At 39.0% G+C, this 16,763-nt stretch overlaps 3 protein-coding genes across 4 annotated transcripts in view; 1 reads left to right on the top strand and 2 right to left on the bottom strand.

The window, feature by feature from the left end:
• Positions 1-16,763, bottom strand: part of LOC147576692 (olfactory receptor 52L1) — a 455,531-nt gene that overhangs the window by 237,437 nt on the left and 201,331 nt on the right. The gene's annotated exons all lie outside the window — the stretch shown is intronic.
• LOC112865235 (olfactory receptor 56A3-like) lies at positions 417-1,358 on the top strand. Its single transcript, XM_025928274.2, has one exon. It carries the CDS (start codon positions 417-419, stop codon positions 1,356-1,358), a length of 942 nt encoding a protein of 313 aa, XP_025784059.2.
• LOC112864970 (olfactory receptor 56A4-like) lies at positions 6,599-13,575 on the bottom strand. Its single transcript, XM_025927987.2, has 2 exons — positions 10,665-13,575; positions 6,599-8,765 (listed from the first exon to the last, which is right to left on the bottom strand). The coding sequence occupies exons 1-2, from the start codon at positions 10,911-10,913 to the stop codon at positions 8,070-8,072; spliced, it is 945 nt and encodes a 314-aa protein (XP_025783772.2). The 5' UTR covers positions 10,914-13,575; the 3' UTR covers positions 6,599-8,069.

Raw genomic sequence — 16,763 nt, 5'->3', positions numbered from 1 at the left:
TGGGGACATTATCTAGGCAACTGGGTAGAGGGATTGAGAGAGGAATTACTGAAGACCAATCTCACCACCTTCACATTGCTGAAATCAGGGGGTCTATTTTATCACAATGTTCAAAAGTAAAGATGCTGCTCCTAGCTAACTGAAATTACTAATTCGATTTTATAAGATTGTTTCATTAAGAAATTAGAAATATTCAGGAAATGAGGAGAAACAAAATTTGCTGAAGATTTAAATGAATTTCTTTTTCTGTATGTAACATACAAAATCCCCAGTTAAGGCAAAATAACCTGCTGGAGCCATAAGTTACATCCAATGAAGTCGAATTTTTTTCTTTCATTTTAACCACAGTCAGAGGTTAATTTTGATCCTAATTTTTTAGATCATCAAAGAAAATCTGTAGAAACAGAATCCACAAGATGACAACTCATGGAAATGACTCCACTAGCGTTTCAGACTTTCTCCTGAATTGTTTTGTCAGGTCCCCCAGCTGGCAGCTCTGGCTGTCCCTGCCCCTCAGCCTCCTATTCCTCCTGGCCATGGGGGCTAATGTTATTCTCCTAATCACCATCCAGCTGGAGGTCTCTCTACACCAGCCCATGTACTACCTGCTCAGTATTGTCTCCCTGCTGGACATTGTTGTCTGCCTCACTGTCATCCCCAAGGTCCTGGCCATCTTCTGGTTTGACCTCAAGTCCATCAGTTTCCATGCCTGCTTCCTCCAGATGTACATCATGAATTGCTTCTTTGCCATGGAGTCCTGCACATTCATGGTCATGGCCTATGACCGCTATGTAGCCATCTGCCAACCACTGAGGTACCCATCCATCATCACTGACCAATTTGTAGTCAAGGCTGCTGTCTTTATTTTGGCCAGGAATGCACTTCTTACTGTGTCCATTCCCATCCTCTCTGCCCGGCTCCATTACTGTGAGAGAAATGTCATTGAGAATTGCATCTGTGCCAGTATGTCTGTCTCCAGGCTCTCCTGTGATGATGTCACCATCAATCGCCTCCTCCAGTTTGCTGGAGGCTGGACACTGCTAGGATCCGACCTCATCCTCATCTTCCTCTCCTACACCCTCATACTGCGAGCGGTGCTGAGACTCAAGGCAGAGGGTGCTGTGGCCAAGGCCCTGAGCACATGTGGCTCCCACTTCATCCTTATCCTCTTCTTCAGCACCATCCTTCTGGTCTTCGTGCTCACTCATGTGGTGAAGAAGAAGTTCTCACCCAATGTGCCAGTCCTGCTCAACGTCCTCCACCATGTCATCCCTGCAGCCCTCAACCCTATAGTTTATGGAGTGCAAACCCAGGAGATCAAGCAAGGAATCCAGAGATTATTGAAGAAAGGGTGGTAATAAGGACAATAGGATCTCTGCATTTCTAATACATGATGACTTATAAATCAGTTAATGGAAAATTGGGTTGAAACTCATAGCTCAAATAAATTGAGATAGTAAGTTCAAGGAAAGAAATAAATTTAAATCTGAAACAATTTCTTGACTCTATCCCTCTGCTTCAAATTCTAATGCTCCCCCAAGAAAAATCTCTCATTTCTGTGACTTTTTAAAAATTTTTCCCAATCTTTGGAGTTCTATTCTGTCTGAAATATGAGAACTCAGGAGGATGAACTCTATAGTTGAGAAATAAATCCCAGTTAATACTGTATTTACTATTTCTATACAAGTAATTTTTTAAATATAAAACTGTGGGTATTAATGCCCTTGGTTGTAACATTGTTATTAATTTATTACTGTTTTTAACCTAGTTGCATAATGCAGTTGAAAAAGACCACAGTATTTAAATGTCAGCTCTGAGTGATGAATAATAGCTAGAGTCCATAAGTAAATCTCTTTCCATTACCTCCAACTAAGCCAGTAATTTTCTTCTCTTCCCATCTTTGCCCAAGCAAAGAATGTGCCTTTTCTGATGCAACCCTCAGAGGGCTAGAGCTCTTGCAAGAATTGCTCACATGTGGAGAAATGAGATTTACTGGGTTTCAGAGAAGTTATCACACAAAGCCTCTTCTTTGGTGTCCTCACACCAGTGTCTGTGCTTGAAGCTTCATCTTCAGAATTCGAAGACTCACTCTGCAATGTGCATATAGGTTTCTGCTTTGGTGTACTAACATGTCACAGCATCAGAAGATGTCCCAGCAATGAAACTTTAAGCTATTAGGGCCTACTATTAATTAAGCAAAGATTTCCTAGGCAACTGCTCTGGTATAGAAACTTTGTTACAGTTTGAGGGCACAAAGATGCACAGAACAAATATGCAATCATTGAGGAATGCATATGCTATTTTTTAGACAGAATATAAAGCAATCTAGGCCCTATAAAATTGAAGAAATATTTCCTTCTACATAGAAGAAGGTGGAAAGAAATGAGGTATAAATAAGCACAGTAAGCAACTTACAAAAGAGAAAATTCCTGAGATGGTGAGTTAGAAGTTCTGAACTCTAGTACTTGCACAACCGCATACAAGATTGTGACTGGAAACAAATCAGTAGCCTCACTGAGTTTCAGCATCTTCATCTGTTACATGAAGACAGTGAACTAGTTATTTTAAAACGTATTGCTTGTTCTAAGAGTCTATGAAACCATGTTTTGCCTTTAGATAGGCAAACCCTCTCCTTTCTCCTTTCTCCCTTTTTTTGTTCAGTCCCTGTGGCTGTTTCCACTTTTCTTTTTTTTTTTTTTTTTTAATAAATTATATTTTTTTTTCTTTTTTTCAACGTTTATTTATTTTTGGGATAGAGAGAGACAGAGCATGAACGGGGGAGGGGCAGAGAGAGAGGGAGACACAGAATCGGAAACAGGCTCCAGGCTCTGAGCCATCAGCCCAGAGCCTGACGCGGGGCTCGAACTCACGGACCGCGAGATCGTGACCTGGCTGAAGTCGGACGCTTAACCGACTGCGCCACCCAGGCGCCCCTGTTTCCACTTTTCCACTGTCTCTCCAGCTGCTTTTGGGGGGGATGGGGAGGTGGGGAGGGGTGCTTTTCCCATACTCTCCCCACACCCACCCACCCACACCCACCTGTCTCCATCCTCTATCCACAAGCAAAAACAGCTCCCTGCCCTCCACGGCTTCTCTCTTCCCCTGTTCACCTCTCTGAGCCGCGTACCTGGCTCGGTTAATCATCAAATCAGTTTTCTAGGTGTGCAAGATGGTTTAGTGTTGATCTGGCTGCATTTCAGAGACAAGAGACGCAAAGAAACTTCCATGCTTTTCCAACACCTTGCCTCCTCCCCTAACAGGTAGGTGGAATACAGCCATAGAGAGGGTGGGGCAGAAGCCCAGGGCAGTGGCCACAGGGGAGATCTGCAAGCAGCAGGGCCTGTGACAAAGAACAAATGGCTATTAAAAGGTGACTATCAGGATGCCTGGGTGGCTCAGTCAGTTAAGAATTCGACTCGCTCAGGTTACGATCTCGTGGTTCATGTGTTCAAGCCCCGCATTGGGGTTCTGCACTGCCGGTGCTTCTCTCCCTGCCCCTCCCCCAGCTGCTCCCTCTCTCTCCCTCTCTCAAAAGACACAAATAAATAAACTTTAAACAGTTAAAAAATAAAATTTAGAAAGAAAACAGGTGGCTATCAGTCAAGACCTGGCAAAGGACTAGAGATCAATGTAGAGCTAGTAAATGGGAACTCACATCAGAACCACAGCAGGGACACAATCCTACAAACCAGAGACATACAGGAGAAGAGGCTGGAGCTCAAATTCTGGACCTATTATTATAATGGTACTATAGATGGAATGCTACAGCACAGAGAACATTATATCTTGGGAAAATTTAATTGGAATGGTGCTCAACATTAAGCATCTTCTTTTAATATTGATTGATTGCATAATTTCATCCTCATTACTCCTAGACTGGATGCCAGTGGAGGCAGATCTGAGCTGAAGAGAACATTATTAAATCTGGCTAGGGTAGCTGTAAATAAAGGAGACCTAAAACAATTACCTTTTCCCATACACCTTACCAGGTATTCCAGGATCTCAGATGGGGTGGCAGGGACAGCGGCACATTCAGCCTGGCTACCGAGTGGTTTCAAGTTTTCTATTGACTACATATTTAATAACATCTTGCTGTATTAATGTCTTTACTTAATTTATATTTTTAGTGAGGTACAATTTACATAACAGTATATTAATTTTAGGTGTACAATATAACGATTTTCTATTGTATATATTGCGAAATGATCACCATGGCAAGTCTACCTAACATCTATCACCATACATAGTTACATTTTTTTTTTATGATGAGAACTTTTAAGATCTTCACTCACAGCAACTTTCAAATATACAATATAGTTTTATTAACCATACATGCCCATGACTTACTTGCCTTATAACTGAAAGTTTGTACCTTTTGACCCCTTTCACCCATTTCACCCATTCCCCCCACCTCTGGCAACTATCAATCCGTTCTCTGTTTCTATAAGCTCAGGAAGGGGAGGAGTTGTTTGCCGTTTGTTTAGATTTCACATGTAAGTAAGATCATATGGTATTTGTCTTTCCCTATCCGACATATCTCACTTAGCATAATCCCCTCAAGGCCCATCCATGTTGTCACAGGTGGCAAGATTGCATTTTTTTTGGCTGAATAATATTCCATTGTGTGTGTATATGTATCACATTTTCTTTTTTTTTTTTCAACGTTTTTTTATTTATTTTTGGGACAGAGAGAGACAGAGCATGAACGGGGGAGGGGCAGAGAGAAAGGGAGACACAGAATCGGAAACAGGCTCCAGGCTCCAAGCCATCAGCCCAGAGCCTGAAGCGGGGCTCGAACTCATGGACCGCGAGATCGTGACCTGGCTGAAGTCGGACGCTTAACCGACTGCGCCACCCCGGCGCCCCTGTATCACATTTTCTTTATCCATTTATCTGCCAGTGTGCATTTAGATTGTTTCTATCTCTTGGCTATTATAAATAATTCTGCAATGAACATGGCAGTGCATGTACCTTTTCCAGTTAGTGTTTTCATTTTCCTCAGATAAATGCCCAGCAGTGGAATTGAGGGATCATTGAGTGGTTCTATTTTTTTTTTAATTTATTTATTTGGGGGGAGGGAAGGGTAGAGAGAGGGAGAGAGAGAATCCCAAGCATGTTCCACACTTCCAACACAGAGCCCAATATGGGGCTCAAACTCACGAACCATGAGATCATGACCTGAACCAAAATCAGGAGTCAATACTTAACCAACTAACCCAACAGGGTGCCCCATGGGTAGTTCTATTTTTAAGTTTTTGAGGAACCTCCATATTGTTTTCCACAGTGGCTGCACCAGTTTGCATTCTCACCAACAGTACATAAGAGTTCCTTTTCTCCACAGAAATAACACTTGTTATTTCTTATCTTTTTATTTTTATTTTAAATTTATTTATTTAAATTCAAATTAATTAACATACAGTGTAGCATCGGTTTCAGGAATGGAACCCAGTGATTCATCACTTACAAATCTTACCTTTTTGACAATATCTATTCTAACAGGTGTGAGGTGGTATCTCATTGTGGTTTTGATTTGCATTTCCTTGATAATTAGTGATGTTGAGCACCTTTTGACGTACCTGTTGGCCATCTGTATGTCTTCTTTGGAAAAATGTCTATTAGATCCTCTGTCCATTATTTAATCAGATGTTATTGCTTTGTTTTGTTTTGTTTTGCTTTTGAGTTATATGAGTTTGTTATATATTTTGAATATTAATCCCCTTATCAGATATATGACTTGCAAATATTTCCTCCTATTTAATAGGTTGCCTTTTCATTTTGTCAATGATTTCCTTTGTTGTACAGAAGCTTTTTAGTTTGATGTAGTCCCAATAGTTTATTTTTGCTTTTGTTGCCTTTGCTTTTGGTATCAGATCCAAAAAACCATTGCCAAGACTAATGTCAAGGAACTTACTGCTTACGTTTTTGCAACTCTTTAAATGTTAGAGTTGTATCCTCTGGGGTGCCTGGGTAGCTCAGTCAGTTAAGTGACTCTTGGTTTCATCTCAGATCATGATCTCATGGTTCATGAGCTTGAGCCCCACATAGGGCTCCACACTATAAGTGCAGAGCCTGTTTGGGATTCTCTCTCCATCTCTGCCCCTCTCCCCTGCTCACACTGTCTCTCTCTCAAAATAAACATTTAAAAAATAAAATACAAAGTTGTATCCTCTATTTTGAATATAAGAAGTCCATTACTCTGCTAAATTATGTTAATGAATGCTTTTATTCTAACAAAAATGACATAACTTTTAATGTTTGCTGAAACCAGCATATGAAATTTCATCAACAAATAGTACTATTTGGGGGTGGGTTGTGCTTTTTGTTTTTTTTATTTGAGACAGAGAGAGAGAGAGAGCATGCCTGAGTGGGGGAGAAGAGAATAAGGAAGAGAGAGACAGAGAGAGAGAAAGAGAATCCTAAGCAGGCTGTATGATGAGCATGGGCTTGATCCCACAACCCTGGGATCATGACCTGAGCCAGAATCAGGAGTCAGATGTTCAACTGACTGAGCCACCCAGGCACCCAAAATAGTACTATTTTTAGATCAATATTCCATAATCCAGATGCCACATAATGTGATCAAAAGTTTTGAGACAGTCAAAATTATTCACTGAAAAAGCACCTACTATGTGCCAGACAAAATGCCAGATACAAAGAAGAATTAAAGAGCTTCTGATTTCAATGAGATTGTATTCTTTTGGGAGTGGCAAACAAGTATGGATCCAGGATACCCAACACATCAATAAGTTTCTTGAAGAAAGGTATAGAAATAAGTGGATAATTCATCAACATAATTCATATCACTCATCTAAATAGGATTTAAATCCTACCTATATACTCCGATGACTCAAACTTCTGTCGCTAGCTTAAATCTGGTCCCTGAATAGTGCTATATGTATAGTTGCTTACTTTTACTTCTCTATTTGGATATTTAACAGTCATTTTAAAAGTACAGTCATTTGAAGGAGTTTGGTATGGAAATAGAGTTAGGTGTCCAAAGCCAAATTTCTGATATCACATATAAAACTGGCTCCTCAGTTAATGGCAATTCTGCCTTTCCAACTGTTTTGCAAACAGCCTTGAAGAAGCAGACTCTTCATTATAGAGAACAAACTGATGATTACCAGAGGGGAGGTGGGGGAGGGCAGATGGGTGAAATAGGTAATGGCGATTAAGGAGTGCACTTGTGATGAGCACTGGGGTGTTGTATGGAAGTGTTGAATCACTATATTGTACACCTGAAACTAATATTACACTGAATGTTAACTACCTGGAATTTACATAAAAACTTAAGAAAAAAAGGCTTGGAGTCATCCTTTACTCCTCTCCATCTTTTGTATCCTACTTATGGACTCTCAGCAAATCTTTGACCCATAACTTCAATTTTTACTCATCACCTTAATCCAAGCCATTATTACATTTCACCTGGATTACTTAAATTAAGTCTTGGGGTCTCTGGGAGGCTCAGTGGGTTGAGTGGGGTGCCTGGGTGGCTCAGTAAATTGAGTGTCTGACTTTGGCTCAGGTCATAATCTCACAGGTTCATGAGTTCGAGACCCACATCAGGCTCACTGCTTTCAGTGTAGAGCCTGCTTTGGATCTTCTTTCCCTCTCTCTCTGCCCCTTCCTTGCTCACACACACTCTCTCTCAAAAATAAATAAAACATTTAAGAAAATATTGTCTTCATTGGTTCCCCTGTTCCTACCCACATCCCCCATGTTATATTTAAAGTGATGTCTCATCCTTGCCCTAGGAATTAAATGTGACAGTTACTCAGAATGTAAAGACTAAGAAGTATGTGGAAAGTATTAAATAATTATTTAATGAATGGGTATTGAAGGATCATGATGGCAACGGGTTAGAATAAAAAGGTAATTGTTGCCTAAACATATGTTCAGTGAGGATTTGAGGAGGCGATAATGAGGGTAAATATTATGACAGTGTCTGCAGAAGGTTTAAGTTCAAGATGAGGGTAGCAGCATGGATGTCATATGTGTTTCTCGGGGCATTTAGATGAATCTATCACTAAAACAGACTTTCATAATCCTGGATCTTTGACTCATATCTCTCAAAACCGGTACTTGAATAGTTTGAGAATACCTTGCTTGATTTCCTGGGTTCGTACTCCATAAACAATGGGGTTCAGGGCTGGTGGAATGAGGTGGTGCAAGACATTGAGAAGAATGGGTACCTCTGAGGGCACCTTCTTTTCTGCCTTGTTTGTGAAGATGAAGACAAGCAGCAATGTATAGAAGAAAAGTATAAGAATGAGATGGGAACCACAAGTACTCAAGGCTTTGGTTGCTGCACCTCCTGACTGCAGACGTTTAACAGCCCTCAGGATGAAGCAGTAGGATAGTAAGATGAGCACTAGGTCAGAACCCAGTAGACACCAAACACTCACAAATTGGTAGAGCTTATTTGGGTGAATATCCCCACAGGAGAGCTTTGCTACAGAAATGTTGGCACAGATACAGTTCTCCACCACATTGCTGGCACAGTAGTTGAGCCTGGCAGCCAGAACTGGTGTGGGTAGTGTGGCCAGAAAATTGCGGAAGACAATGAAGATGGCTGCATAAATGACAAATTTTTCAGTGATGATGGACGGGTAGTGCAGAGGATGGCAAATGGCCACATAGCGGTCATAGGCCATGACCAGGAAGGTGGAAGACTCCATAGGAAGGAATGTATTCATGATGAACATCTGCAGAAAGCAGCCTGCAAGGCTGATGGTCTTCATGTTGAACCAGAAGATGAGTAGGACCTGCCAGAATCATTATTCTCAAAAATTGTATTCATTCCCACCCTACGGTACCTAACCTTGGGGGAAACTTTCAATGGCTTCAACCATCTGTATCCCCAAACCACAGCCCTATAATCCCAGCTGGGACAGTATCTTAATTTCAAATACCTTCTATGTGCATCCCAGGTAGAGCCTTATTTGTACCCTTTTCTCCCCATCTATAGACCATGCCTCTTGTTTAATGTTTACTTCTAGCCTGTCTTCTCTTGATCCCCAGATTTCTTACCCAAACTCCAGTTGAATGCATCACAAGAACACCAAACTCAGTAAGTTCAATATTTACATTTGGATACTCTTCACCTTCTCTAGACATAAAAGAAATCTCTTTCAATTCTGCTTCCTATCTCAGTATATGACATAAACATACATCCAGTTACACTTTAGAAAGTAAATTCTACAGCTCTTGGATGTAAAGGTGGGATCATTCTGAGTCAAGGAAAATCTCCCTAGAAGTAAAAAGAATGTAAAAACTTGGAATATCATTGACTCAGACATTGAGAGAGGGCCTGTCAGTTGGGAAAGAATTAAATCTTTAAAAAATGGACACTACAGGAAACCATCAGAACCCTAGAGGAGAAAGCAGGAACAAACCTCTCTGACCTCAGCTGCAGCAATTTCTTACTTGACATATCTCCAAAGGCAAGGGAATTAAAAGCAAAAATGAACTATTGGGACCTCATGAAGATAAAAAGCTTCTGTACTGCAAAAGAAATAATCAACGAAACTAAAAGGCAACTGATGGAATGGGAAAAGATATTTGCAAATAACATATCGGACAAAGGTCTAGTATCCAAAATCTATACAGAACTCACCAAACTCCACACCCGAAAAACAAATAACCCAGTGAAGAAATGGGCAGAAAACATGAATAGACACTTCTCTAAAGAAGACATCCAGATGGCCAACAGGCACATGAAAAGATGCTCAACGTCGCTCCTCATCAGGGAAATACAAATCAAAACCACACTCAGATATCACCTCACGCCAATCAGAGTGGCTCAAATGAACAAATCAGGAGACTATAGATGCTGGAGAGGATGTGGAGAAACAGGAACCCTCTTGCACTATTGGTGGGAATGCAAACTGGTGCAGCAACTCTGGAAAACAGTGTGGAGATTTCCCAAAAAATTAAAAATAGATCTACCCTATGACCCAGCAATAGCACTGCTAGGAAATTACCCAAGGGATACAGGAGTGCGGATGCATAGGGGCACTTGTACCCCAATGTTTATATCAGCACTTTCAACAGTAGCTAAATTATGGAAAGAGCCTAAATGTGCATCAATTGATGAATGGATAAAGAAGTGGTTATATATACAATTGAATACTACTTGGCAATGAGAAAGAATGAAATCTGGCCTTTTGTAGCAACGTGGATGGAACTGGAGAGTGTGATGCTAAGTGAAATAAGTCATACAGAGAAAGACAGATAGCATATATTTTCACTCTTATGTGGATCCTGAGAAACTTAACAGAAGACCATGGGGGAGGGGAAGGGGGAAAAAAGTTACAGAGAGGGAAGGATGCAAACTGAGAATAAACTGAGGGTTGATGGGGGGTGGGAGGGAGGGGAAAGTGGGTGATGGGAATTGAGGAGGGCACCTGTTGGGATGGGCACTGGGTGTTATATGGAAACCAATTTGACAATAAAATATTTTTAAAAATAATTAAAAAATTTTAAAAATGGACACTGAGAATGAGAGGGGACATATCTGGGAGCTGTGACAGACCCTGTGTGATGGTATGGACCACTCACTGAGGATTGTCCTTCAGGGGTAGTAGGATTTATAGCAGCAAAACAAACTACTATTTAAAGAAAAATAACTGAATACTTGGAAGTCAATCCAGAAGGGGTCTGACCTTGGGGATGACAGTGAGGCAGAGGATGATATCCAGCACGGAGAGGATGGCAAGCAGGTAGTACATGGGTTCGTGCAGAGATGTCTCTTGCCGAATGGTGAGTAATAACACAAAGTTGGCCCCCAAAGCCAAAACCAGGAGGGGAGCAAGGACTACAGATAGCCAGTGCTGTGTTTCCTGCATTCCTGGGAAGCAAATCATCAGGAATTCAGTCACCTGGGTGCCTGTGTTGTTGAGAAATAGTACCATGACTGGCAGGTGGGCCTGCAACTGGCTGAAAGGAAAGACATGAATTCAGGGTTTGACTGTTTCATTAACAATCTCCTAACTGATGTATCTGCTTTTTTTCTAGGCTGTCATGTTTCTCCACAATTCTGTTGACATGAAATATGTCTACAATTTAAATTGTACAAGTGACTCTTTGTTAAAACAATGTCCTTAGCATTCATAACCTTATGAATAAAAAATAACTCCCTTCACGAGTATATTCCAACTCCACACATAAACCCAGCCACTGACAGAACATGCTTTGCTCTTTGTCTCAACTCTGTGTTTTTACATGTCATCTCCTTCTCCTAGAATCAACTCTCTTGCCCTCAAATAACTAACTTCTTCTTGTTGCATTCTATCTGGAACAAGAGTTATAGCTCTTAGAAATGGTTTTTCTTGTTACTTTTTCTGCATCCATGGTTAGATGCCTCCCCTTTCCATTGTTTCCCTATGATCCTTTAACTTCCTGAGCATGCTGCTATTAAAGCATTAATAACACTCTCCTATACAAATGGTATGTCCTATTTGTCTGCCAAAAAGTCTGTGCTCCATTTGTCAGCAATGAAATCTTATCTTTTTATAATAGCACAGAGAAAAGCGCCCTGCACCTGCTGACATAAAAGGCACTCAATAAGTACAAGTCAGATATATGAAACTGACAGATTGTTGAAAGCATCATAATACCCTTGACTCTTTTAATTAGCATCTCCATATCTTGATGTACTGTGAACCACTGGCAGTCTTGCTTAATACTCACTAAAAAGCAGAACAAAGCAGAATGGGAAAGGAAAAAAAAAACAATTAGTGGTGAAACCTAGGGGTGGAAACAATAAATACAAAAGTTACCTGTGCATTATCTTATTTGCATCTGTATTCGGTAAGTAGCTGCTTAAAAATAACAAAATAAAAACCATTATACTTCCTGGGTAAAGGAGAAAAAATAAGGAAATGAGGCTTCAAGAACAAGAGAAGAACTAAAGGAATAAACATGCCCAAGGACAGGATGCTGCACTAACTGGAGCTTCAGTTCTCTTCAAGGATCTTCTTAACCATCCTGGACCCTGATGGGAAGAAGTTGCCAGGTTCTGCTGTTGTTCTCCTCTGAGGCAGAGGAAAAACCATCCCACCATCCCTTACAGATGAATTTTGGCGCATGTTGTTTGGGTGCCCCTGAATATACACACACACACACACACACACACACACACACACACACACACACACACACCTCCAAATCGATATTTAGAGCTCTCCATTTTTTTTTTTTCTTCAATATATAGTGCGGGCTTCTTATCAGGCTTTTCTTTTATCTAGACCAGTGGTTCTCAAATGTGGGTGTGTATGAGAATCACCTGGAGAGCTCGTTGAAACACAGATTGCTGATACCAATCTCCAGTTACCTATTTTGTAGTTTGGGGAGAAAAGCCAAGAATTCACCTTTCTAACAAGTTCCCAGGTAATGCCTATGCTGCTTTTCCAGGGACAATACTTTGAGAATGATAAAGCTACATCCAACTGTCATTAACTGGCCTAACCACTGATTTAGGCTAACCCTAATCCAAGACTGCCACCTCAGTTCAGCCACCCCTAGCCTCAGCTCTGCTCAGCTTCAGACATTACATTGACTGCTTCTCCCATTATCTTTACTTAAATTTGACCACAATTCTGGCCAATCTCTGATCTCCCAATTTGAAAGTTATCATCCTCCCAGGGACACCCTGGGAATTCTATAGGTTCCTGTTTCATGGTTTTATCCCTCTGCCTGGATCTATAGTTCTTAGGCACCTTTCCTAGGAGGACCAAAGCTCATTAAAGTCAAGAAAAAGGTACGCATCATTTTTCTTTGTGGCAGTTGGCACAAATCCAGACACTTAAAATATGCCTCAAATAATCAAATCAGAGACAAAGCTGAGCTGACCTTCTGTGAGCTCAGCTGACCCGCAACCTAATGTGTTCATGCTCACACACTGGGTGATCTTCAGGTCTTCACATACCAACATCTGAGGATACAATAACATTCTTCTATATGAGCAGTGAATTAAATTGAAGTGCAAACTCAAAAGTGTCACTTATGCTTGGCTTTCCAACATACTGTTTCCAAAATACCTACAGAGAAATTCTGCCCCAAACGGCAGTTTGATCATCCAGCTGCTGTCAGGCAAAGTGTGACTTCTCAACCTCTCACTAGCCCACTGCATATGACTTTGGTAAAACAGGAGATATTTATGTGATCTGAAGAGAAACCAAAGTATTGTGGCTTTGGCCCCTGGATGACTTTATAAAGATGTCTCTATAACAGCCACTCTCCTGTGGCTGGAAACATGAAGAGTTTGTTTGGGCATCCTGCTCCCATGGGTTCCTGCCTCTGTGCAGATGCACACACACATTTCTAATGTAAAAAGAGATTTCTGAATTTATACTCAGATGAAGTGAAAGAGCAGTGATTAGCTCATAGTTTCTTTTGAGGCATTTGCAAGTTACATGAACTGAGATGTATTACTTGTAATAGAAAGAAATATCAATCAGAGACTCAGAGGATGTAACTAAAAGACCCTTGAGAAAGACAAATGACATCAGACTTATGAAATGACTTCATCTTATATATTAGCTACACTCTAGAAAAAATTGTTTTTAAAATGAGTACTTTATGATGATTTATTTTATCATTAATTTATATTAAGTTTTTCACACAGGGAAAATATGTCACTGAAAGGAAAACAACTATATGGAATCCTGAGTACTTCAAACAGTATACTTAAATAGACTAGTAAGTCAAGAATATCATCTTGACTGATTTTATGCTGGGATCGTCACCAAAATAATACTAAACAAGATTGCATAAAATTTCATTAATCCAAAATAAGACAAGAAAGTAGAAGGAAATTAATATATTTGAGGTTATATACAAATAATAAGATGGTAGCTATAAAGCAATCAGCAATTGCATTTATGTAGATAGAGCACATATTCTAAGTACAAGACTAAGACTATCAGAGTAAATATATCCATAATACTTACAAAAGATGCATTTTACTTTTTTAAATGTTTATTCATTTATTTTGAGGGAGACAGAGAAAGCACATGTGGGATAGGGGCAGAGAGAGGGAGGGAGGGAGAGAGAGGGAGAGAGAGGGAGGGAGGGAGGGAGAGAGAGGGAGAGAGAGGGAGGGAGGGAGGGAGGGAGAGAGAGAGAGAGAGAGAGAGAGAGAGAGAGAATCCAAAGTAGACTCCATGCCATCAGTACAGAGCCTGATGAGGGGTTTGACCCCACAAACCATGAGATCGTGATCTGAGCCAATATCAAGAGTCAGATGCTTAACCAACTGAGCCACCCAGGTGCCTCTGAAAGACAAATTGTAAATATAAACACCAGAATCACTGAAAACAAAAGAAAGGAAAAAATATATCAGGAAAATACTAACCAGGAGAATGTCAGTAGCTATACTAATCTGATTAATGCAAACATTAAGGCAGGAAGCATAACCAGAGATAATGAAGGACATTTTATAATAATGAAGTGATTATAATGATGAATTGGAAAGTGTAACAATATCACAATTTCTATTAAAATAATGCAAAAACAGTAACACAAACAAAAGGTGAAATAAATACACAATCACAGTGAGATTTCAACATGACTCTCCTAAAAGATGATAGAACAGCTGATAAAAAGAAGATCCATACAGATATGAAACATTAGAAGAATGTAATTAACAAACTTTACCCAAATGACATGTGCAGAACATTGTACTCAGTAACAACAGTATTAATATTCTTAAGTAAAAAAAACATCAACTAAATGCTGAAACATAAAAAAATTTTCAATGAATTTCAAACTATTGAAATTATTCAGAATGTTCTCTGACCACAGTGAAATTAAGCTATGAAGCAATAATAATGTATCTGGAAATCCCATATTTCATACAAATTATACATATCTAAATAACCTACGAGTAACAGAAAAAATCAAAGTGGAAAGTAGAAAATATTTTGAACTGATGATAATGAATATAAAACATAAAAGAATACATAAAAATAAAATTATAGTCAAATATATATACATATATGCATATTATTACATTTAACATATTTTAATGTATTACATATGATAAAATGGAATATATTATATATGAATGAAAAGAAGAAAGAATAAAAATCAATGATTAAATATGCCATCTGAAAAAAAAAGAACTAAAAGAGGTTAGAGTGGGAGAGAGCCAAAGCAACTGAGGGTTAATGGGGGGTGGGAGGGAGGAGAGGGTGGGTGATGGGTATTGAGGAGGGCACCTTTTGGGATGAGCACTGGGTGTTGTATGGAAAGCAATTTGACAATAAATTTCATATATTGAAAAAAAAATAAAATGAAATGAAAAAAAAAAGAACCAATCAAAAAAGTAGAAGGAAAGCAATAATTAAGACATCAGAAAGATTTCCCAAAGATAAGAAACCTGAAGAAAACTATGCCAAGGCGTATCATGATCAAATTGCTTAAAATCAATGATACAGAGAAAATCATAAAAGTAAACACAGGAAAAAAGACATTACATACAAAGAGGAAAAGTTAAGGATAACAGCAGATTTCTTGTTAGAAACCATTCAAGTCAGAATATGGAGAAGCAACATCTTTAAAGTACCAAAAAAAAAAAAATTGTTAACTTGGAATTCTATATTTAGTGAAACAGAACATTCTGAACATTCAGAAAATTCTGAATAATTTCAATATCTTTCAAAAATTAAAGAGAGAAAAATCCTTTTTCAGGCATACAAAGCTGAAATCATTCACCATCAGGAGACCTGAACTGCAAAATAATATTAGAGGAATTCTTTGGAGCAGAAAGAAAATGATACCAGATGAAAATCTGGATGTGCAGAAAAAAATAAACAGTTCCAGATATGATAATTACATAGGTAAATAAATAAGCAAACTATTATAAGATTTTCATACTATATATGAAATGGTACATCACTTGAGGTGCTCTGTGGTAACTTAGTAATGTATACTGTAAACTCTAAAGCAACAACTAAATTAAAAAAACAAAAAGTTATAACTAATAAACCAAAAGAGAAAAAGAATCACAGTGAAAAGAAATACTCAATCCAATATAAAGCATAAAAACAGGAAAACATGGAACAAATAACAGGTGTGATGGATAGAAAACAAGTAGCAAGGTGGTAGATTTAAATCCCACCATATCAATGATAAAATTAAATGCAAATAAATTAAACAACCCAATTGAAAGGCTAAAAATATGAGTCTGAATAAAAAGCAAGACCCAATTACATGTTACCTATGAAAACACCACTTCAAATATACAGACAAAAATAGGTTAAAAAATGAAAGAGTGGAGGAAGAAATATCATTACAAGAAAAGAATATAAGGGCACCTGACTGGCTCAGTTGGAAGAGCATCCAACAGTTAATCCTCGGGTGGTGAGTTCAAGCCCCATGCTGGATGTAGAGATTACTAAGAAAAAAGGAAGGAAGGAAGGAAGGAAGGAAGGAAGGAAGGAAGGAAGGAAGGAAGGAAAAGAAAGAAAAAGGAAGGAAGGAAGGAAGGAAGGAAGGAAGGAAGGAAGGAAGGAAGGAAGGGAGAGAGAGAGAAAGAAAGAAAAAGCAAGGAAGGAAGAAAGAAAGGGAAAAAAACTTTGAAAATAAAAAAAATTGAAGATATAAAAATGAAACCTTTAAAAAAGAAATCAATCTCTCACATGAACATGTATATAAAATTTCTTAAATCATTAGCAAATCGAGTGCAATGACATATGACATATGAAAATGGTAAATGACCACAAACAAGGGTAATATAATATTTGAAAACTAATGTGATC

Source organism: Puma concolor, chromosome D1 (genome assembly GCF_028749965.1).
Source record: "Puma concolor isolate L17-30 chromosome D1, mPumCon1.1.hap2, whole genome shotgun sequence".
In the NCBI taxonomy this organism is placed as follows: domain Eukaryota; kingdom Metazoa; phylum Chordata; class Mammalia; order Carnivora; family Felidae; genus Puma; species Puma concolor.
The sequence above is the reverse complement of the archived record's forward strand: the minus strand, read 5'-3'. Positions and strand labels throughout refer to the sequence as shown.

Coding starts and splice junctions, on each gene's coding strand:
- LOC112865235 (XM_025928274.2), top strand. CDS start 417: ATGACAACTCATGGAAATGACTCCACTAGCGTTTCAGACTTTCTCCTG.
- LOC112864970 (XM_025927987.2), bottom strand. CDS start 10,913: ATGGTACTATTTCTCAACAACACAGGCACCCAGGTGACTGAATTCCTG. Junction 8,766..10,664: donor GCCTCACTGTCATCCCCAAG/GTCAGACCCCTT, acceptor TGATTCTGGCAG/GTCCTACTCATCTTCTGGTT.